Source organism: Hemicordylus capensis, chromosome 3, assembly GCF_027244095.1.
Source record: "Hemicordylus capensis ecotype Gifberg chromosome 3, rHemCap1.1.pri, whole genome shotgun sequence".
NCBI lineage: Eukaryota > Metazoa > Chordata > Lepidosauria > Squamata > Cordylidae > Hemicordylus > Hemicordylus capensis.
Genome location: NC_069659.1, coordinates 334,225,239 through 334,248,574, shown reverse-complemented (window position 1 = coordinate 334,248,574; position 23,336 = coordinate 334,225,239). Strand labels below are relative to the sequence as shown.

Here is a 23,336-nt window from a genome sequence, read left to right as displayed (position 1 = left end):
GGTGGAGGCTACCACCCCAATTTCAGAGTGATTGGGCAGAGGGCTGATTTTGGGGGAATTGTTGAAGTTTACGCGTCTTTAAGGTTTTTCCCCATAGAGAAGCATTGAGGTGTCAGCAAATGTATAGCTTCATGCGGGGGGCAAAGGGGTGGCCTAGAGAAGTGTGGGGTTGGTGGTAGTGCCAGGTAGGGTCAAGGAAGCTACCTGAATTTTTTCAAAGGATTTGTGCAGAGGGCTGATTTTTGGGGAATTGTTAAAGTTTACGCGTCTTTAAGGTTTTTCCTCATAGGGTATACATGGAGCTTTCAGCAGCCCCATAAGTGCACTTGGGGGGTGCTGGGGTGGCCCAGAGCGAGTGGTAGTGTAGTGCACATAGGGTGCCAACCACCCCCATGGGTTTCTAACCCATGGGGTACAGGGTTCTGTTGTTTCAGAGGTATTCTGAGTGTGGATTCTATGATAGCTAATGAGATTTTCAGTGAAACACCATGAATCCACTCTAATTTGCTATCATAGAATCCACACTCAATGGAGGCAAAAAGGCGGGAAATTCAAAGAGACGTCATCCCGAATCACCCGAATTTTTCGGGCACGAATCGGGTGATTCGGCTCAGCCCTGAAAAATATCGGGGGACATCGGGGGTGATTCGGTTCGGACCCGAATCACCCGAAATTGCTCGTTTCGGGCACAGATCGATCTGTGCCCGAAATTTTTTGCACATCCCTAGTAACCAGGACTGAGCACCAGCCCCTCTTCCAAATACTCAGAAAATGGGGATGGCAGGCTGGCATATGGAGTAAGACCTAAGAAAAATAATTAGTCTTCTCTTTGTTGCTAACTTTTGGGGTTTTTTCCCCCATCATGCTCAGACATAGGCACAGGTAACACTTGCAGAGCAGGAATATAAAGCAACATTCTGTAGCAGATCCATTCTTGTGGTGCCTAATAGAGAGCCAGCATAGTGTAGTGGCTAGAGTGTTGGACTAGGAACGGGGAGACCTGAGTTCAAATCCCCATTCAGCCATGATTATTTATTTATTTATTTATTTTTACATTTTATATTCTGCTCTTCCTCCAAGGAGCCCAGAGCGGTGTACTACATACTTAGGTTTCTCCTCACAACAAACCTGTGAAGTAGGTTAGGCTGAGAGAGAAGTGACTGGCCCAGAGTCACCCAGCAAGTCTCATGGCTGAATGGGGATTTGAACTCAGGTCTCCCCGGTCCTAGTCCGGTACTCTAACCACTACACCAGTCACTTCTCTCTCAGCCTAACGTACTTCACAGGGTTGTTGTGAGGAGAAACTTAAGTATGTAGTACACCGCTCTGGGCTCCTTGGAGGAAGAGCGGGATATAAAATGTAAAATAGTAATAATAATAATATCCATTCTCAGAACTCTTCCATTAATTTGATGGATTAAAAAAAACCTATCTAAGCTAGTGGCTACTCTCTCCATGCACCAGCATGCTCCTGTTAACAATATTTTGCAACATAGGAATTTTGCTAACTAAGCCAAGAGACATCTTCTCAAGTAGTGATTCTCTTATATTTAGCAAGGGGAGAGTAACTGGTCCTATCTAGCCCCAGCACAGCATCCCTCCAGTGGCTGCTGCTGGTATCTGCCTTAAATTTCTTTTTAGATTGTGAGCCCTTTGGGGACAGGGAAAAGTCTTATTTATGTCTTATTATTTTTCTATGTAAACTGCTTTGAGAACTTTGGTTGAAGAGTGGTATATAAATATTCATCGTAGTAGTAGGAATTTTGCCAGTTACACTGTACTACGTTTTATTGTACTTATGTGCTTCTTCCTCCCTCACTATCTGGGGTGTGTGTGTGTGGGGGTAACATGGAAGTAAACCTAAGGTTCATTTTCTAATTACACAAGATACATGCCCAGCTACACAGGTGCAGCTCATTAAAATTTCTACATCGGTGAGAGTGAGCAAAATCAGAAAGAATATGGGAAGGCATGTTTTAAAAATGTCTGGGTTTAATGACTGCTAAATTTGTGGGCAAATGAAAAATCAGAGTTAGACAATATTAAATTATTTTAAATGTCAGATAGGTGCCGTACTGAGGAAGAATAGCTGCCTAACAACTCTCAAAGGGGGTGGGATCCTGATATTTTGCCACTGCTCAGATCACTCAAGTGAGTCTGAGCTGGACTCCCTCCTGGGGATGCTGTTGTGTTTAATTAACGTTGCTCTCTCTAGCCCTATTCACATGCTGTGTTCAACACATGTACAATCTGTGTACAATGTACACATGCATATGCACATACAATTATTCAGACACCAAATTGATTGCAGGCACAGCAGTACAGTACACATCTGTACCATGCTTTTGAGGAACCTGTACTGAGGCTCACTTTTGAAATGAATGCAGGCACAGTCATTTAGGGATATGCACGAGCTGGTTCAGCATCTCCATTGGGAAGCGCTGAAGCAGCTCACGCACCTGCTGTTTAACTCGTTTCAGAGGGCGGGAGCGGCCCCCTTAAGGGGCAGGTAAGCAGGTCCTTACCTGCTCCACTGCCACTCCGCTGCTCTACTCCTTTGCAGGAAAAGCAGCTTTCCAGGGTGACTGTTTCTCTAAGTCTCCTTTTCCAAAAGGGATGTCTTTACTAAAAGCAGTAATACCTTGTCGTACAACCTCCGATTCAAAGCACCTACAAAAGTTTGACTGCCTAACAGCTAAATACCATCTTCACATAACATGTGATGAATAGGGCTAGAGAATAGGCAAGAGCTGATAAAACTTTGCAGGAGAGAAAGCCCACATGGGTGTGACCTACTGCCCTTAAAATATAAATAAGGTAGTCTTCTAAACAACCATCCCAATAATATTCTGTATTCTGTTTTCAGGTTCCCCTTCATAGTCAGCAGCCACTTGTGGGAGAAGAAGCGAACAGAGGGGTCCACTTGGAAGGAAGAGAAGATAGAGCTGAACATTTCCATCGGGGTGGAAATGTTATTGAAGGTCACGCTCCTCGGGAGTTAAATATTCAACAGAAACAAGAAGCAGGAGAAGATGAGGAGGAACACGAGGAGCAAGTTGAGGAGGAGCACAAAAAGGAACTTGAAGAAGAAGAGATGGAGCAAGCAGGGCAACCTGAACGCTTAGCAGAGGATCTGGACCAAGCGCCAGAGGAGCAAGAATGGAAGGAGAAAGAACAGGCTGAAGAAGAAACCAATGTCCTGGGTGGACGCAGCCGTTCAGAGGTGGATTGTGTTTGCTTTTCTCTCTCTCTGGTTAACTTAGCCTCTGGGGTGTGTGTGTGTGTGTGTGTGTGTGTGTGTACAATTCTGAGCACAGTTGCTTGGAAGTAAGTCCCACTGTGTTGAGTGGGGTTTACACTCTAGAACAGGATCTTTTTGCACCTAGGGGACCCCATCGCCTCAAGCTCCTCAAGTGTGACCCATGAACCCCTATCCCATTTATATCCATATATGTTCATAAGGCTCCAGTAAAAATTAGAAACAAAAAGTAAGTACTCAGGATAGTTATTTTCAAGAACTTTGTCCTGCGTCACCGGGAAACAAATTGAATTCAGTGTGCAGCAAAGATTTTCTGTGGCCCATGATCCCCAGGTTAGGAACCCCTACTCTAGAACAGGGGTTCCCAACAGGGGGTACTAGTACCCTGGGGTACTTGAAGGGCTCCTAGGTGGTAGTCGGAGCCTTCCTGTCTCCCCACACTACAGCTGTGCTATATGGTCCCCATTATGAGGATTGCCAACTTGAAGCCAACACCTCCTGAGCTATGTGCTCACTGCAAAAGAGGAGGATCAAAACCCTCCTCTTCTGCTCCTGATTGACTTACTACATGCTGGAGTTCAGCACACTTCTCCTTTCAACCTGACTGACATAACTCCTACCAGAGCCAGAGGAGGAGGAGTGGGGAGTTCGCTGTGGTGAATCCTTGACTGCAAGAGATTTACAATAGGCTGCCACCATCCACTTTATTTTAACTTCTTCCACATAAGAAAATATGTGAAATATATATTAAGAGTTCCAGAACCACTCTTTCCACATTTCCTGGGGGAGGTTAAAGTGGCAAAATCCTCCCTAGAAGAGCTGAGCAGTCGTCCTCCAAAGGTGTGTGACTAAGGCAGACCCAAAATGAAGAGTAGCACACTTCACCAAGGAACAGTATGCAAGAACACTAATTGTCTCTTCATAGAGCAGATTGTAAGAGAGAGTTTTCATTAAACCAGGCAACTCAGATTTCAAGCAATACAGTGAAGAAAAATAACTTCCCTCACGCGTTTAACTGAACTGGTCCTAACTTATTATTCACAGGCTGCGGCCTTCCCAATTCCCCAGCAGCTCTCAGCCAGCTGTCCCATTAATTCCAGTAAAACTGCTTTTGAGTAACTTAGTGTGGATGTGAGCCAGTGACTGTAGTAGCCTGCCTCCCTAACCTAAGACACTTAAATTTGTCTTTTTATATATGTATGTATTTATACACACACACCCCTCTATGGGGTACATGAGCTGAAGATTTGTAACAGAAGGGGTACACTTTTTTAACGTCCTTGGAAGTGTGTTTACAGTTGCATCCTCAGTGACTTACAAAATAGAGAGAGGCTTAACCTGATTTAAACACTTCTGCTTTATTAAACAGAATCTCTCTTGGGAATCTAGCACGGCAACCAATGCTATAGAATTCAAATGCACTGGATGCCACATGCAGTGTGGGGAAAGTACTATGAACCTTTGGACCTATTTTGCCTATTTGTTAGCTGCCTTGCGAGGACTTGGTCCTGAAAGGCAGGATCTAAATCTTTTGAATAAACCATGAAATCCTTGGCTGATAAATGCCTGGGAGAGTAGACTCAAGAGAGTGTGCAGCTTGTTGGTCTACAGCAGAGCTGCACAACTTGGCTATCTGGTTGTTGTTGGACTACAACTCTCACCGTCCCCAGCCACAATGGCCTACTGGGAATTATAACCGAACAAGAGCTAGAGAACCAAAGTTGTGCAGCCCTAGTCTAGAGGCACAAATCTTGCATATAAAGTGAGAGGGCCCAGGTTTAATTCCTGGACAAGGCCTTCAGGAGGTAAACTGGGTGGGGCAGGCTCTGCCCCTAGGGTTTTTGTGCACATGATATGCATGCAGAAGTTCCTGGGTTCATTTCCTGGCATCTTCATGTAGGGCTTGGAAAGACCCCTGCTTGAAATTGTGCAGAGCTGCAAGTCAGTGTAGGTCACAGGTTCTCACACTGTACTTCATGGACCACGAGTGGTCTTCAAGCTCCTTTCAGATAGTCCACAGAATGTTTAGTTGAGAATATTGCCCTTTTCTCTTCTCTTCTTCTCTTCTCTTATTTTATAAATTTATATACCGCCTTTCATTAAAACAATCCCAAGGTGGATTGTCCTCTTCTCTTCTCTTCTCTTCTCTTCTCTTCTCTTCTCTTCTCTTCTCTTCTCTCTCCTCTCCTCTTCTAGTTTGCTGTGATTTGATTTGTAGAACAGAATAAATGTGTATTAGATGATCCACCAAGATCCCAAGCAATCTTCAAATGGTCTGCAAAAAAACAAACCAACAAAAAAAGGCGAGCAAGCAAATTTTAGAATCTCTTGTGTAGAGAATACAGCGTTAGTTGGACCAGTGGTCGAACTTAGTGTAAGGCATCTTCCAATGGTCCTCTGATCTATGGAACTTCTAGATATATAGGCAGAATACCCTAACATACCATGACCTTAACTTGGAAGATCATACTTAAAACCCTTACCTATGCTTTTGATTCTTTTTAAAATATCTCTTGCATTTTATATAACAAATATTCCCTTCCATTCTCCCTATCTCCTACAGTTTTAGATCAGTCACCTTGGCAAGTGCTAGTGCTTGATTTAAAATCTAATTGGGTTACTGACAAAGGCAAAAGTGAGCATTTAACTAGCTCTAATTCATTGGCATCCAACCTGCACTGTGGATATCTTGTTGTGTAGGCAGTGGAAACTGTAGACAGGTGTAGAAGGGCTTCCAAGCCTGACTGAAGCGTTGAGCCAGGCCTACACTCTTGTCGGCCTCTCCAGTGCCTTATTGTTCCCTGATCTCCAGTGCATTAGAGCAGAAGCAAAACCTCCTCATGATATTATATTTGTGTTTATGTTTCCTGTGCACTTAGTTACACATTGCACTACCTCAAACCTTGGTCCTGATTTGTGGCATATTTGCTAGAAAAGGTTGGCCACAGCTGCTTTAGTTGATTGCTCCATCAATCAGATCAGTTAAAACGTGTAGCCCTGCTAGAAACATCTTTAAAAAAAACAAAAGCTGCCATTTCCAAAAGAGCCCATTAAACACATACAAGTTTTTGCAATCTGAAGGCTGTATGTCTGTGCTGAAGCAAATACAGCCCTTGTCATTTACCTCTATCAGTCTGGTGCTTTCTTTTTCCATCACCCAGGTGCTTCCTAATAGTTTAACAGGCAATTTTAATTCTGCGAGCGACATGCCTCAAAGAGTGGAGGGTCTCGGAGGTACAGTCTATGCAGGTCATGTTTTGTTCGGAGCTGTAAATAGAATCTAGGAGAAGAGACTCTGCCTTCTGGGTCAGGTCTCCAGGGCATGGAAATGTTCTTGTTTGCTTTGGTTTGGCTTCAGCAAAGACCCCCGTTGATGTTTATCCAACTAACAAAGTCATCCCGTATTTCAAGCTTCATTAGGACTCACAAGTGACTGGGAGCCAACAGTTTGGCTGATGTCCCCATTTATATGTGCAATTCTTCCCCCTCCGGCTTCTGCTCACCGTTTTGAGTTCGGTAGCCAACGTTTCCCTTATGTGTGCTGACTGTTCACTGCTCTCTGTTGATGCCAGTCACATGGAACTCTGTGAGTGAGAAAGAGATGTTTGTTTCAGGGCTCCTTTTTAAATTTTATTTTGTGCTGCATTCCAATGGAAAAGTTCTCAAAGCGTTTTAAATGGAAAGGGAAAAATAATAATCAAGGTTCTGTGTCCCCAAAAGGCTTGAGATTGGATGGGGCCAGTTGCTTTCCCCTTATGAAATATAAAGAGATTGGCCCCTTTGAATGGTGCCTCTTTGCCCAGTGAGTAGGGGGCATCTCCCACTCAGCAATCACTTACTGCTCTTTGCCCCTTTCCTGCATACATTCTGTTCAGCTCCTTGTTTCTCCAGAAGTATGGGATTTTGTCATGTGGGAAGGTGGTGTCCTCAAAGTGCTACTGCCTTATTGTGAAGGGCTTGAAGGATAATCCTGTGGTGAGCCAAAGACTGCCAACTGATGTTTTGTAGATATTAATTCTAGACTAGAATATTAGAGAATAGAGTTTTAGAGTTGGGAGGGACCTTGGAGGCCATGCAGTCCACTGCTCCAGGATCCCTGACAGATATCCACCCAGTCTCTGTTTTGAAAACCTTTAGAGGGGGAGAGCCCACCTCTGCATGAGGCAAACAGTTCCACTGTTGAACAGCAATTACGGCTGGAAAGTTCTTCCTAATGTCTATCCTAAATCTGCTTTCTTGTAATTTCAACCCCTTGTTTCTGGTCCTGGCCTCAGAGGCAACTGAATGCATGGAATAGGGGTGTGTCCGAACTGGTCCGGCGGCCATTCTATAGAATGGCCGAACTGCCGGACCGGTTCTGCCCTGGTTGGTCCGGGTCCGGGTCCGGGTGGGGGGGTATTGCTTTAAGGGCGGGAGGGCTTGTTTACCCCTCCCGTGCCTCTTTGCCCCCGCCAGTGGCCGTAATCTACTGTAAAATTGGGGCACTGGAAACCAGCCGCCCCAGCCGCCGCCGCTTCCTCCGCGCCCCCCCCGCGAGCAGATTAGAGAAAAAAAGGCTACTGCCTACAAGGAAAGGCTACTGCCGCCCCCCCCACCCGCCACCCCCCCCACGAGTGCTCACCAAGTTAGAAGAACTTAGAGAGGAGCTCGCGAACAGAGCTCCTCTCTTATCGAAGCCTCCGGCCCAACCGGGGCCTTGGGCGCGTGCGCACGCGCGCTAGAGCTCTTTATCCTATAGAGCTTTTGCCGGAGGCCCGGTCTACCCGGCTTCCTCCCGGCGGGTAGACCGGGCCTCCGATCGCCGGAGGCCCGGTCTACCCGTCTTCTTCCCGGCGGGTAGACCGGGCCTCCGGCAAAAGCTCTATAGGATAAAGAGCTCTAGCGCGCGTGCGCACGCGCCCAAGGCCCCGGTTGGGCCGGAGGCTTCGATAAGAGAGGAGCTCTGTTCGCGAGTTCCTCTCTAAGTTCTTCTAACTTGGTGAGCACTCGTGGGGGGGTGGCGGGTGGCGGGTGGGGGGGCGGCAGTAGCCTTTCCTTGTAGGCAGTAGCCTTTTTTTCTCTAATCTGCTCGCGGGGGGGGGGGGGGGGGCGGCGGCGGCTGGGGCGGCTGGTTTCCAGCGCCCCAATTTTACAGTAGATTACGGCCACTGGCGGGGGCAAAGAGGTGCGGGAGGGGTAAACAAGCCCTCCCCGCCCTAAAAGATAGGCTCCCCTTTGGTGCTGGTCCGGTCTGCTCCGGACCATGCACATCACTAGCATGGAATGTCGACCAATAGCCATAAGTAACTGAGAAAAGAATAACACTAAGTCATCTAATTAAAGCCTATAAATAGTTACGCTCATTTTGGATCTACCGGAAACTTTTGTTTTTGAATTAAACAATGTAGAGCTCCTGTTTTTCTTATAATTGGGTTGACCTTCATGCCTAATGCCTTCAATAGTAGCTAAGTCAGACTGGGGAAAGGGAAGAAGCAGTTAATTAAAATACACGAAGGAATTTGCAAAGCTTCAGCCAGATAAGGATCTTCCACAGCAATGTTGTTGGGTTGGGTGGTATTTTGGTGCGGTTTTTATTTTTAGATTGGGATGATGTTTTGGTTTTTTGTTTGCTTTTAATGGAATACGTTCACCATTGTGAGAGCTTTGTATGGAATAGAAAAGCAGGATACAAATCATCAAAATAAATAAATTTAAGACAGGCTGTCAGTGGTAAAGGTAAAGTGTGCCGTCAAGTCGATTTCGACTCCTGGCGCCCACAGAGCCTTGTGGTTTTCTTTGGTAGAATACAGGACAGGTTTGCTATTGTCTCCTCCTGCACAGTATGCGATGATGCCTTTCAGCATCTTCCTATATTGCTGCTGCCCGATATAGTACCAGCAGGGATTCAAACCGGCAACCTTTTGCTTGTTAGTCAAGCATTTTCCTGCTGCGCCACTTAAGGTGTGTGATAGGGCTCTTCATTTAATATGTAGAAATGGTTTGGAAAAAACCAAACTATTCCAGGGTGGATTCAGTAATCTGTATCATCCTGTGAGCGATTAGGAGATTTTTATTTAACCACATATCAGGTACAGACATTGGTAAAATGTATGGTCTTTTGTAATAATTCTGTTGTACACTCACACACTCACTCTCTTTACTCAAGTCTCAGAGAGAGAGAGAGATTTTGATTTTTTAAATTTATTTTTACATTTATATCCCACTCTTCCTCCAAGGAACCCAGAGTGGTATACATGGGTTATGTTTATCCTCACAGCAACCCTGTGAAGTAGGTTAGGCTGAGATACATGACTGGCCCAGAGTCACCCAGTGTGTTTCATGGCTGAATGGGGATTTGACCTCATGTCTCCCTGGTCCTAGTCCAACACTCTAACCACTACACCACACGGGCCAGTGATGGGAGCCGCCATGTACTACTGAGTAAGGACCGTGTATTTCCTCTCCCAGCTGCTTAGGCCTATTTATCCTTGCAATATGGCCACCAAGAGAGGGCTGTAATGCATCTGCTTTTCGCACAGAAGGTCCCAGGTTCAAACCCTGGCATCTCCAGATAGGGCTGGGAAAGACTCCTGCCTAACACCTTGTAGAGCATCTTCCAGTCAGTGTTGGCAATGCCGGGATAGATGGGCCAAAGATCTGACTCGGTATATGGCAATTTCTTGTGTACCTCATGGTATGACAGGGCCTTCAGTTCAGGAGTTGGTGCTCCTATCAAGACATAAGAAGTGTTCTTATGTGTCTTCCACTAGCAGCCGCCTACAGTGAGGACTATAACAAGGTACAAATCGGCCTACGAAGAACAATTGGAGCAGCAGCGACTGGCTGTCCAAAGGGCAGAAGAAGCCAGCCGCCTCCGAGAACGGCAGGAATCTTTGCATCAGGGGAGGCTGCAAGAGCACTTGCTACGGCAGCAGCAGCTTCAAGAGAGGGAACTGACACTGCGGAGACAGGCAGAGCAGGATGAAGAGCAATTTAAACACCACCTAAGGTGATCTTTTCGAAATGAACTCTGGCTCCCACCAGCCCCAGAAAAAGGAGAGTAGTTCCGTGACTCAAAGTGAAAATATGCAGGATTATGAAAACTTTCTAAGCATGCACAAATTATAGGTAGCAGTGTCGATCCTTTAGAACAAAATCCCAAAGCAACCCTCTGGTAATACCTTTACTAGGGCCAACCAGAACTTATGAGCAGCGATTTTTTGAGTTCTTCAGAAATATGCATCAGACTGGATGTTAAGCAGTGGAAGTTGGGCATGTTGTAGGAGCCTAGAAATCTGCAGTGTTATGTTTTTATGATGAAGTGCAGGAGGAGTTAGGAAGATACGGTTGATTAGCCTCTGTAGGCGATAGAAACTAATTTTAGGGTGCATTCAGGGCTAATGGAACACACACACACCCCAATAATAGCTGTTAAATAGAAAATCTGGCAGTTACTTGGCCCTTCCTCCCTGGGAATTAGTTCCTAAGAATATTACTTGGAGAAATAACCTGAGACAAATTTCTGAGCTCCTGCAACAAGGTGGATAGGGTTGTAGGAGCTCAGAAGTTTGTCTCAGGTTATTTCTCCAAAGAATATTCTTAGGAAATAGTTCCCAGGAAGGGAGGACAGAGTAACGGTTAGGTTTTGTGTTTCTAAAAACAGAAAACAACCCGTATTGTGTTTTCTTCCAGAAACACGGGGCACCCTGATTAATAAAATTAATCACACAACCCATTATGGATTGATGGAATTCACTACCACTTGATTTGGTGATGGCAGTAGCCTTAATGGCTGCAAAAGGGGATTTGATAAGTTCATGAAGAATAAGTCAATGAGGTCATTCTCACAATCAAAAGCTCTGCTCTACCCAGGTTTGGGAGCTGTGTGTGTGCTCCCAATTTTCAGTTGTGTTGAAGCAAGGGAGGAGGAAAACCTGGGTAGAAGTGATTGTGTGGAAGCAAGTAGGAGGAAAACCTGGGTAGCTTTTCGTTCTACCTTGCTCTACCTTCACACAACTGCAAACTGAGAGCGCACAGAGTTCCCAAACAGTTTTTGATTATGTGAATACCCTCAATGGCTACTAATCATTATGGCCATATGCTACCTCCACGTTTAGAGGCAATGGCTGGCATCCAGAGCAAGGAAGTACTGATACAATGAGAGGAGCAGATGAACAGCCCTTCCAGACTAACTGCAGTGATGCACTGAGGGTTATGTGCCCTCGGGGACACATTTTCACATGATACAAGGGGCTTCCTGGGGAAGGGCAGGTTGTAAAAAATGGCAACTTTTCAGGTTCCCTAGAGCAGTTAGTCTGGATGTTCTTTTAGTCTGCTCCTTGCACTGCACAGGCGTTTCCTTGCTCTGGATGTCAGTTTGTTTTGCAATGGCAGGAGAAGAGTATTTTCCTACATCTGCTTGTGGGCTTCCTAGTGCAGCATCCCATTTCACTGCGGGAAACAGGACGCTACGCTAGATGGATGTTTTGGTCTCAACTAGCAGGGCCCCTTTTACAGTAAAGGCTCCCTGTAAATCTGAATTAATCTGACTGTATCATCTTTTCAGCCAGCAATCTCATTATGACAATCTAGATCAGGATATTGTGCAAGGAGAAGAACAAGGTGCCCAAGAAGAAGATGAAAGTGAGTGATGTTTTCTCTTCCTTTGATATGATCCACCAGTTAAAAATCCTTCACAAGATCTTTTTCAATCTTGATTAGCGGTTTTTAAAGACAGTTCAGTATAGAGGAAATACAACAGTATAGCTTAGCTGAGTAAGCTATACTCAGTGATCTCGACTTGGTGATCAGTGGTCAGGTATTTTGCTGTACACTCGTCTTAAATTGGGGAATGCATGAACTCTCTGAATTTTTTTTGATCAGACTATGAGAGGCACAACCATCATCCAGATGAAGCAGAGGAAGAAGAGCAAAATAATGTGAATGAGCAACAGGAACGGCACCTTGACCACCAAGCACAAAGGGAGGAGAATGCAGATTCGGTGAGAAGGAATTGTATTTCTTGATATTTAAAGTGCACTTCTTGGCAGCTTTAAAAGAGTTTTGCATAGACTTGGTATTAGCTGTGGGATTTGTTTCTGTTTTCTTTTCTTTTGCTTGTTTGCTTTGGTGCCATCAATGTCTATGGCACTTTTCAGAGTCCAAAAGGTCAAGTCCCTGCATCCAGGGAACTTAAAAAAAATAATAAATGGATTCATTGGGGTAAAGGATGGAGGCATGAAAGTAAAAGTGCAGGGACAAGTCTAAGCTGCACAAAGTAACAGTTTATTCTTCCCAATGCATTCATTTATTAAACCAAAAAAAATTGGAATCACTTTTGCAACTCAACTTGGGGAGAATGGAGTGTCTTATTTTCTTAGTGACCCTGTTAAAAATATTTAATTGAAATTGGGCAGAATAAACTAACATATTGTGCACCTAGTAGTTTTGTTCTCCTTTGTTCTGGCCGTTGCAAATACTGTAGATCCAAAGCAGAAGGAGTGATATGTTGGATTTAAGCCTAAAGTAGCATTAGTAACAAAGTTGTAGACGCAGATTGGTATTGAAATTCTTCTGGACTCTTTTTTGTAATTGCAGAAGGCAGCTGTAGATGATGTCAACCCAGCTGATGATCCCAACAATCAGGGGGAAGATGAGTTTGAGGAAGCTGAGCAAGAGAGAGAAGAGAGTCTACCTGAGGAGAATAAGCAGTTAAAAGCAAATAACCAAAAAGAGAATCCTGAAATGGAAGAGCATTTGGTGGTGAGTGTGTAAAAGATTCAATAATGTAAATGATACAATGATGAGATCCAATACCTGTTTGTCAACTGCATCATCAAATGATGACTTGGATCAGGACTGCACAACTTTGGCCTTCCTGCAGAAGCTGGACTTCAGTTCCCATAATCCTGGACTATTGGTCATTGAGGCTAGGAATGATGGGAGTTGTAGTCTATCAACAGCTGGAGGGCTGAAGTTGTGCACCCCTGACTTGGATGTTGAAAGAACCATCACAAACAGTGTAAAGTGTACCACCTTACAACACAAGCCAGTTCACAGGTTCCTCTGCAGTTCATCAAGGGATGTTTCTAAGGATGAATGTGATTTCCTCATTCCTAGTGTTCTGTGGGTTCTCTATGCCCCACAGTCTCCCCAGCAGCCACCTTCTGATTTAATGTGGCTACAGGAGAACCTCAATATTTGTGGGAGTTTTGTTCTGGGCTGCAGCCGCGGATATGGAAACCACGAATATCGAGTTATGGGATTGGGGGGGGGTTCCTGGTCGGCCAGAAATCGGCCAAATTTTGCAGGGGCAGGGGAGTTTCTTACCATGCTCTGCTGCTCCCCCTGAGTTGTGCTGTGCCCCCAAATTGGCCAAAAATCGGCGATTTCCCCCTTCTGTTTTTTTTTACAAAGACAAGAGCCATTTTGTGGCTCCATTGAAGAAAATGGCGGCTGGTAATGACCTCCATGGTCATTTCTGGTCACCTGCAACCCGCGGATACACCAAATTGGCATGTGTTCTTCTTTTTTCCTGTGTATGCCAAGGTCGGGTATCTTTTTCTTGACTGCGGATACGCAAATCCGTGGATAGGGAATCCATGGATAACAGGGTCCATCTGTAATTTTGTACACTGACTCTGAAATTGGCGCATGTTCCGTTCACTGCACATCTCATTCTATTTGTTTTTTTAAAAAACCCAAGTTACTGATTAACATACATGCTTGCATACATTGGTGAAACACAACTGGGTTCCATCAATGTACACAAGCATAGTTTTGTGGAATTCTCTCCCCAGAGGAGCTTGTCTGAGACACCCTCATGGTTATATATTTTGTTCCAGACAACAAGCTTTTTTGCCCCCCGGCCTTTTGAAGTCAAGTTTTAATAATTACTGTACTGTTTTTTCTTGCTTTCTAGTTGTTGTGTAATTTGTATTTTGAAATTGTGGTTTTGTTGTTGGTTTTTTTCCTCTTTTGTAAAACAACTCTGAAAACATGGCTGAAGGGCAGAATATAAATGCGACAAGGGTGTGTACTAGCCCCTTACCTATTCAACCTTTGCATTAATGATTTGATAAAGTGATTGCAGACATCTGACACACACACACCAAAACTAGCCAACAAGAAAATCCCAATCCTGATGTATGCTGATGACGCAGTAATTCTATCTGAAACCAGGGTTGGGCTTAAAAGAGCGTTAGATGCCTTAGCACTTTACTGCAGAGATGAGCATCTACAGATTAATTACGACAAATCTAAAATCATGTGTTTCACCAATAAAGTTAAAAAAATTGTATGGATGCTAGATGGACACCGACTAGAACAGGTAAATCAAATAAAATACCTGAGGGTAATTTTTCAACATAATGCTGGGAAATCAGCACATATTAGTGTGGTCACAGACTCGGCAAAACGCAGCACAGCAGCAGTCTTAAGATTTTTCAGAACTCAGGGTGCAGGCTACATACCAGCTGCCTTAAAGCTTTATACTGTAAAGGTCATTCCGCAATTATTGTATGGCATACAACTAGGTCCATACTCAAGGTTTGACACTTTGGAAAGAACCCAATCAGGGTTCTTGAGGAATTTATTTGGTACACCAAAATGTACAGCAAATGTGACTTTAAGGACAGAGGCTGGCTTCATAAAAATTGAATCTCGGGCCTGGCTTTTGATTATTTATTTCTGGTTGAAAATACATCTGCGACCAGTTGGTTTAATTCCTGAGTTTCTTTCAGTTAGTCCCCAGCCATTATGGTGTACTACAGTAAGTACGAAACTTACCTCTCTAGGCTTAGACCCAGCCCAACTGCTGGAATTGGGTCTAGTGAACGCGAAAAGAGTAGTGAAACAACGCTTTGTTGATATTGAGATCCAAGAAAACTGGGCTACGCTTCCAGAGTTTGATAGAGCTATAAGAACTAATATGGATCTTTTCCCCGCAAAATATCTGTCGACAATTACTTTCTCTAATTTTCGATGGATATTCACAAGAGTAAGGGTTAATTCCTTTCCATCCGCACTTCTAGCTGGGAGGTTTCAAGGTGTGCCTTTAGAAGAACGACACTGCCGTTGTGGGTCAGGAGATACAGAAACTGTCGCACATATCCTTCTCCACTGTAATCTCCATTTGTATCCCAGGGAACGCCTTATTGCTCCTCTAATATGTAAACTGGCAGATCAATCCGATGCTAACCTTGTAAACATCTGCTTTCAGACAAAGATGCTTTAATTTCTATTCCTGTAGCTAAGTTTAGTTATATTGCTTTTAAAAGGTATAATGGGATATCACCCCAATCTTAAACTGTATATATGTATATACATATTTTAATGTTTACTGGTTTTTACTCTCTGTTTGGTCAATGACTGTAAATAAAATTACATTACATTACATAAATGATGAAACAAATAAGGAAATGGGTGTGCATGAGTAACTGTGGATGGAGGAAAAAAGAATGTGAATTTACAGAACAGAAAGTTGCTGAAAATTGCACATGGCCTGTACAAAAGGTGGAAATAAAAACTGAAATAATCATGGATTGTTAATGCATCAGTGCTTCTCCATAAAATAAACTAAGTAATTCAGAATCCCAAACTCCAAGGGAAATGTTGAACAGGGAGAATTTTGTAAACCTCTCTGTTTTACCCATACATATTCTTCACTGGATGAAAGAAAAATCAACTCACTACTTGCATGTGCAAATGGAACATCCCCTCAAACGCAATGCTTTTCAATGGGGTCAGTTCAATGGAGACATTTGTTTGCTAGCCAACAAGTGTCCAGGAATCAAAGATAAGGAAATCCAGTGTTGCACATGATCTGGTTTTCTCTGTGAGTCACTGGATGATGCAGTGACACACTTAATTTCAAAGACCATAATTTTTGTGTAATGTGTTTTAGGAAATACTAAAATATATTTTTATTTAGTGAACTTTTGGAAATGCTACATTTGAAATGGTTGAACTCAAGGGCGGGCAATGAAGTGTTTTGGATTTCTTTAAAATGTTTTATTCTACTTTTCCTTAGTTGAACTCAGAGTGACGAATAAAGCAAAATCAAAGCACCTATAAAACATGTAAAATTATATATTTGCTTTAAAAATACAGTGACAGGTAATACAGTTAAATTAAACTGCCAGATGCCTGCTTGATCAGAGGCTTCTTCAGTGTGTGTGTGTGTGTAAAATATTTTTTATAATTTATAATTTTATATTATATATACAGTTAATATAATATAATATACAGTATTATAAGATAAGTATATATGTATAATATGAAAATACGGCAGGCTCTGTAGTAGTTTGCAGACAAAAGGAATTCTACTCATGCAAGGGGGAGAGAAGGTTCACCAATCCTGCTTCCCTCTGCAGTCCTGCCCCCCACCATATGTTCAGTGTTAGCAAGTGTAAAGTGATGCATATTGGGGCAAAAATACCCAATTTTACATATACACTGATATGGGTCTGAGCTGACTAGGAGAGGGATCTTGAGGTCGTGATGGACAGCTCATTGAAAGTGTTGACTCCGTGTACAGCAGCTGTGGAAACTGCCCTGCTAACTGGTCAGAGGCACCTTCTTAATGTGATGATTCTCTTTATTTAGCAGGGGGAGAGTAACTGGCCCTATCCACCCCCAGCACAGTACCTCCAGTGACTGTTGCTGGTGTCTATCTTACGTTTCTTTTTAGATTGTGAGCCCTTCGAGGACATCTTATTTATTTCTTATTTATTTACTTACAAGTGAATTTTAGCCCGTTGAAAAACGGGCGCTAGTAATGCTTTCGGCCCCCGCCGCCGAACCTCCCAGCTGCCCGATCCCACCATTTGTACAGGAAAGAGGAGCTCGCTAGCAGAGCTCCTCTTTCTGCAAAGGCTCTTCTCAAACTGGCGCTTTGAGCGGAAAGGACGCCCTTTCCGCTCAAAGTGCCAGTTTGAGAAGAGCCTTTGCAGAAAGAGTAGCTCTGCTAGCGAGCTCCTCTTTCCTGTACAAATGGTGGGATCGGGCAGCTGGGAGGGCGGTTCGGCGGCGGCATTTTTCAGGGCCAATTTGGCCCTTAGTAATTTGGCGGGGGGATGGGAATGGTGGGATCGGGCCCCAAGGTTCCCCCCCCGCCCGGCTTTACTGGCGGCGCCAGGCCTCGGCGGCGGCTCCGCCACCACCTCGGCCAGCTTCCCCACCGCCTCTTCCCCCGCCGCCTCTCTCCTTTATTTGCGGCGGCTGCTTCTGGCCCCGCCGCCGCCTCACCCGCACTCCCGCCGCCAGTTGCCACGTCGCGGCCACCGCCACCTCTGGCCGTGGCCACGGCTGCGCCGCCGCCTCTCCCGCACTCTCCTCCTGGCGTAGGCGGCGGCCACTTCTCCTTCTCCCGGCCCCAACATGGCCGCCGGGTCCTGCCGTTCGTGCCTCCCTTGCCCTGTTCTGGGCATGCCCAGAACAGGCCAGGCACGAACGCACGCTTGGTGTCCGTCCACGGACGGACACCAAGCGTTTTATTAGAGAGGATTTATGTAAACTGCTTTGGAAACTTTTGTTGGAAAGTGATGCATACATATTTGTTGTTGAAAAAGCAAATTCCATGCTTGGAATCATTAAGATGGGGATTGAAAATAAAACTGCTAATATCATAATGCCCTTATACAAAAACTATGGTGCAGCCACATTTGGAGTACTGTGTACAGTTCTGGTCACCATACCTCAGAAATGACATTATAGAACTGGAGAAGGTGCAGAAGAGGGCAACCTTACAAGGCTACAACACCTGTGACATTTTAGTTTAGAAAAAAAGATGCCTGAGGGGAGACATGATAGCTGTCTATAAAATCATGCATGGTGTGGAGAAACTTGATAAGAGTTTTGCCCTGGTTCACACAAGAATGCAAGCCTGGGTTAGAGGCTGTGCCTCTTTGTCAGCAACAAATGGTAGAAAACGGAACTCAAAGGGGAATCTCTTTGCTTCTCTGTAGATGGTGGGTAACCCTGACCAGCAAGAAGATAATGTGGACGAGCAGTACCAGGAAGAGGGTGAAGAAGAGGTAATAAACTTGAGGGCATGGAGAAGATCTAAATGAACAGTGCTTATATTCACATACTTGAATTAGCATATTACTTATGCTAATTACTTACTTACTTACTTGGATTAGCACATACTTGGATTAGCATATTCCTGGATTTTGAGTCTGGAAGCAGTACATGCATTCTCTCTCTAGCCATTTCAGCATGGGTATAAACCATATGGAAGATCACACCATGTCAGAAGAAGATGGTGATGGCCACTAACCTAGATGTTTTAAAAAGGGGATTAGACAAATTTATAGAAGATAAGTTCAGTGTCTACTAGTCTTGATGCCTATATGCTACCTCTGGATTCAGAGGCAGTATTCCTCTTAATACTTGGTTCAAGGGAGCAGTAGTGGGAGAAGTCTGTGAACCTACATGTCCCACCTATGTGCTTTCAGGGGGGTTTTGACTGGCCATTGGGACAGGAAGCTGGTAAGGATGGACCTTTGGTCTCACCTGAGCTCTTACGTTCTTATGGAATAAGCAAGTACAACTGCCAGAAGAGCTTCTGGCTGCCAAATAATCAAAGCCATATTCTATTATATATATTATATAGCGGAGGAGAAAATTCCAATTTACTTCTAAGTCAAGCATCTTAGTCATATTCATTCTCTCGCTCTCGCTCTCTCTCTCTCTCTCTCTCTCTCACACACACACACACACACACACACACACACACACACACACACACAGCTGGTTCAGATAGTGAACCATGGTTTAACTAAGGTGGTGTTTTTAAAAAAAGAAACCTGGATTGGTGCCACAAATAGTCACCAAATCTTGGTTTGTTTTACCATGCTGTGGTCTGCTCAGGTCCCACCCCTTCTCCTTACCACACATGTTCTAAGTTTGTCTCTCAGTGCGAGAGCCAGTGATGTCAGAACTACTGAAACAAGCCAAGATAAAACAAGGGTCATGGGTTCAGACAGCATGCAAGACCATGGTTAGGATGAACACATTTGGGCTATTCTCATGATTAGCAAAAATCGGGCTAGGAGAGCCTAGCCCGATTTTTGCTAATTGTAAGAACCACCGGGCTCAGCTGCAAGCCCGGTGGTTCTTGAGTGGCTAACCCGCTCAAGTAGCCCGCTCCTTAGCCTGGGTTTGCAGAGTGAGCGCTCTGCAAACCCGGGCTATTGGATCATGAGTAGCCGCAGCGAGGAGACCCCCGGAGGGGAGGCGAAAAGCCACCTCCCGGCTCTGGGGGGTCTCGCCAGCATGCCTTGCACACCCGCGCAGGGCGTGCTTGAGCTTGCAGGGGACAATTGGCCCCCACTCCCCCCTGCCCTCACCGGTTCTGTCATGGAGCCGACAATTGTGTGGCGGCCGATCCGGCTGCCCAGGGCTCCCTGCCCGCTCGTGAGTGGGGAGAGCAGGCTTAGGCCGCTCTTCCCGCTCACCGCCACAAACCGGGTCTCACTGATCGTGAGACCCGGTCCATTAACTTCAAATCTTTGGGATCATATTGTGGTTTGGCTGCCTGAAATATGCCATGGTTTGCTGACTGGCACAGGTTCAGGCATACAACCACAGTCAGACAAAATAAACTATGGTTTTCCTACAGTAGATGTCTGAAACCGCTCATTCACTCTGTTCCTCCTGTACTTTGAATTGCAAAGATATATCTCAAAAGATGCATGTGAACCACTGATGGTCTCAATGGATATTTGCTTTTGCCCCAACTAGATAAGATGTGTTTGTTTTTACAGGCTCAGGGAGATCTGACAGAAGAGAAGAAGAGGGAGCTGGAACACAATGGTGAACAGCCATATGGTGAACATGATGAAAATGTAGGTACTATGTAAACATAACATAAAACAAAAATGTCAGAATGGGAGTCTTGGCAAAGATGAGGTACTGTTATGAGAGGCAGGCCTGAATGGATTTTATAGGCCAATGAAACTTCATTTGACAGTCTTAACTGCCACCCTTGCTGATCCAGGTGTTGGCACAGGTCAGGCATTAGAAGAAACCCTAGGCATAGAGAAGGTACATGTTGCTGTTATATCATTAATACAAACACAGTCATTCACACAAGCGAAAACTGTGATCTGCCTAGGTTTGGGAGCTGTGTGTGCTTCCAGTTTTTGGTTGTGTGGAAGCAAGGTACTGTAGATAGATAGATGAGATCAATTAACGGAGTAGGTGCTGGTTATGTTGTTATGTGACTGCAATATAGTTAAAATGAATCCTGACACTAGACAGGGGTGCTGTGAGATTGGGGGCCCTGATGGCTGCTGGGGTGTGGCTGTCCTGAACAGAGAGATGGAATTGGTGCTTCCCTCTCAGCCTGTTCACGATTGCCAACAGTCAAATGCCTTTCCAGTTTGGAGATGGTTCATACTGTTCATTTAGCATTTGATCCAAGTCAGCCCCACTCTGTTCTAGGGCTGCTGTAAACATTATCAGAGCTGCCCTTGAACTGACAGAAAAGTCCCAGGCATTAAAAGAGAATTTGATACGTTCCTAGAGGATGGTGACTGACTAAATGGAACCTCCATGTTCAGAAGCAAAGAGTTATAGGATGTTAGTCTTGGAGGTCTTCTAGTCAGAAGCTCAATTCAGGCACTCCCCACGTTACAAACACCCATACTTACAAACAAAGCTTACATTAGGGAAGTCCCCTACTTACAAATGCCAACCTGCACATACTAACAAGTCATCGCTCTTGGAAACTACTGTCTATGCGTTCCAAACAGACATTTGGAACACAACCCATTTTAAGGTTGCGGACTTCCTGTAGACCATGGAATGCCAGTTGAACAGATATAAGGGACCATGAATTGAACAGATGACAGAATGGCCACTGCTGCACTAACATGGCCTCTGCCCCACCCTGGCCCTGACTGTGGCAGGATGCCACTGATTACACCACACCACACTCGGAGAGCCAGTGTGGTGTAGTGTGGTTAGAGTGCTGGACTAGGACCAGGGAGACCTAAGTTCAAATCCCCATTCAGCCATGATACTTGCTGGGTGACTCTGGGCCAGTCACTTCTCTCTCAGGCTAACCTACTTCACAGGGTTGTTGTGCGGAGAAACTTAACTATGTGGGCTCCTTGGAGGAAGAGTGGAATATAAATGTAAAAAATATACATACATACATACATACATACATACATACATACATACCAGCTGTTAGGGAGCAACATGGGAGAGGGCTACTGCCTTCACTCCCTGCTTGTGAGCTTCCTGGAGGCATCTGATTGGCCACCATGGGGAACAGAATACTGGGCTAGATGGTCAATGAGTCTGCTCCAGCAGAGCCCCTCCTGTGTTGGTACTACTAGGCTGGTGAATTGACCAAAACCTCAGTCCTAATTCTGGATAGGAAAAAACTCTCAAGCGAGAAGATTGAAGGTGTCTTAAGAGGCTTTCTGTACTCTACACAATATGGCCGCTCCAGCTGTTTTTTTGCAGCTCACTTGTGCTTCTGCTGCAAATAATACCCAGAGGATTGCATCAGGCTGCTACTCAAGTTCAAGGTTTTATTAATCATAGAATTTCAACAGTCTGAAGCAGTACAACAATCATATTTTATTATCTTTTCACAGCCTCTGACTCGGTAATGTGTGCTTGTTTTTATTTGTTGCTAGAGCAGATGGTGAAGAATCCAGTGTATAATTTTACTGTGAAATAAGTCTTTCCAAAGTTGAGTCTTTTCCTCTTTTTGTTCTTTTTTATTCTCCCCCTCCTCTCCTCCCTTCCCCCTTTCAGGCTGAAGAGAAAATGAGTGAAGGTGCAGATCAAGAGCAAGAAATCCAAGAAGAAAACAATCAGAAAGAAGGTCATGATGAAAACTACGAGGAGGAGGAAGAGGAGGAGGAGGAAGGTGGTGCAGTCGCAGCAAAAGCCCATCGACGAGGGGAAATGTAGTTCTTGGCTTGCGGAAAAAGAAAGAAAAAACCATATTGTGTAGATGCTAGTGAAGGACAGAATTTCCATATACATATATATAATTTTTAAAACCATTTTTCTACTGGATGCACTTGCTCATTTATATGAATGCGATATATAAGATCCTCCTTTGATACAAGATTGTCTGTGACAAAAGGCAAATACAGTACAAGATGAATTTTTATATTACACACACACACACACACACACACACACACACACACGCTTGATTTTTATAATGGGTCTTTTAAGCAGTTTGGGTATCATTTTAAACATCCAACCAGTGTACAGCCTTTACTGTCTGATGCATTGTAGCAGAGGGTGTGGGGGGACCCCTAGTGCCTGAACTTGGGTGTTTGAGGAAGGGCTGGGTGAAATGTGATACCCTAATCTCAGATACTCCATATGCAGTCTGTATTGTGGGCCTGTCTAATCTGGTGCCTTACCCTTTATTTTGTCTGCTCCTCCTGTTCAGAAGATAATATGCGTTCCCAAGTGAATGCACCCCATTTCCGATTTGGTGTGCTTGCCACCAATCAAACAACCACACAAATCCTGAAGTCACAGATACATTGGCTGACATGATACGCAAGGCAACGCAGCTGTTAACTGAGCCACCCAGCCCACTGGTTTCTAAAGCAACACCCGCAGCGTTGCAGATCGGAGCTCGTCCACTGCTACTTAAAATTGCACCATCACACTTCCATGGCACTAAGGCCATTGGGCAGTTGCACAATTTTTCATAGAAGCTCTCCAAACAAGCAATCTGGCGAGCCTTACCGGGTTCTGCAGGGAGAGTGGGCTTAGTCCGCTCTCCCCGCAGACGAGCAGAGAGCCGTCGCCTGGGTGGCCGGATTGGCCGCCCACATGACTATCAGCTCCATTATGGAGCTGGTAGGGGTGGTGGAGATCTTCCTGGGGAGACCCCCGAGGCTGGGAGGCTTGTGTTAACCTCCCAGTTGGGGGTCTCCTCATGAGTCATCATGGCACGGAGCCACACTGCGGTGTCTCACGATCAGACGAACAGGGTTAGTGGAGCACTCACTCTGCTCACCTCATTTAAGGGGAGGGGTACTTACTGTGGTTTACTGCGGAAAGCGGGCTAGGCTCCCGTTGCAGCACACGGCCACAGGAAAGCAGG

At 44.9% G+C, this 23,336-nt stretch overlaps 1 protein-coding gene across 7 annotated transcripts in view; it reads left to right on the top strand.

Annotated features, from left to right (window-relative positions):
- Positions 1-22,269, top strand: part of GOLIM4 (golgi integral membrane protein 4) — a 76,338-nt gene extending 54,069 nt beyond the window's left edge. For 6 of the 7 annotated variants that reach the window (XM_053310037.1, XM_053310035.1, XM_053310033.1 and 3 more), the window contains 8 exons: positions 2,867-3,223; positions 10,009-10,247; positions 11,805-11,881; positions 12,122-12,240; positions 12,836-13,000; positions 18,205-18,273; positions 20,008-20,088; positions 22,016-22,269. In XM_053310037.1, the coding sequence (XP_053166012.1) occupies positions 2,867-3,223; positions 10,009-10,247; positions 11,805-11,881; positions 12,122-12,240; positions 12,836-13,000; positions 18,205-18,273; positions 20,008-20,088; positions 22,016-22,174 (1,266 nt within the window). In that variant the 3' untranslated portion in view covers positions 22,175-22,269. The remainder of the gene's footprint in view (positions 1-2,866; positions 3,224-10,008; positions 10,248-11,804; positions 11,882-12,121; positions 12,241-12,835; positions 13,001-18,204; positions 18,274-20,007; positions 20,089-22,015) is intronic. The other variant, XM_053310034.1, reaches the window with a different exon arrangement.
- The last annotated feature ends 1,067 nt before the right edge of the window (positions 22,270-23,336 follow it).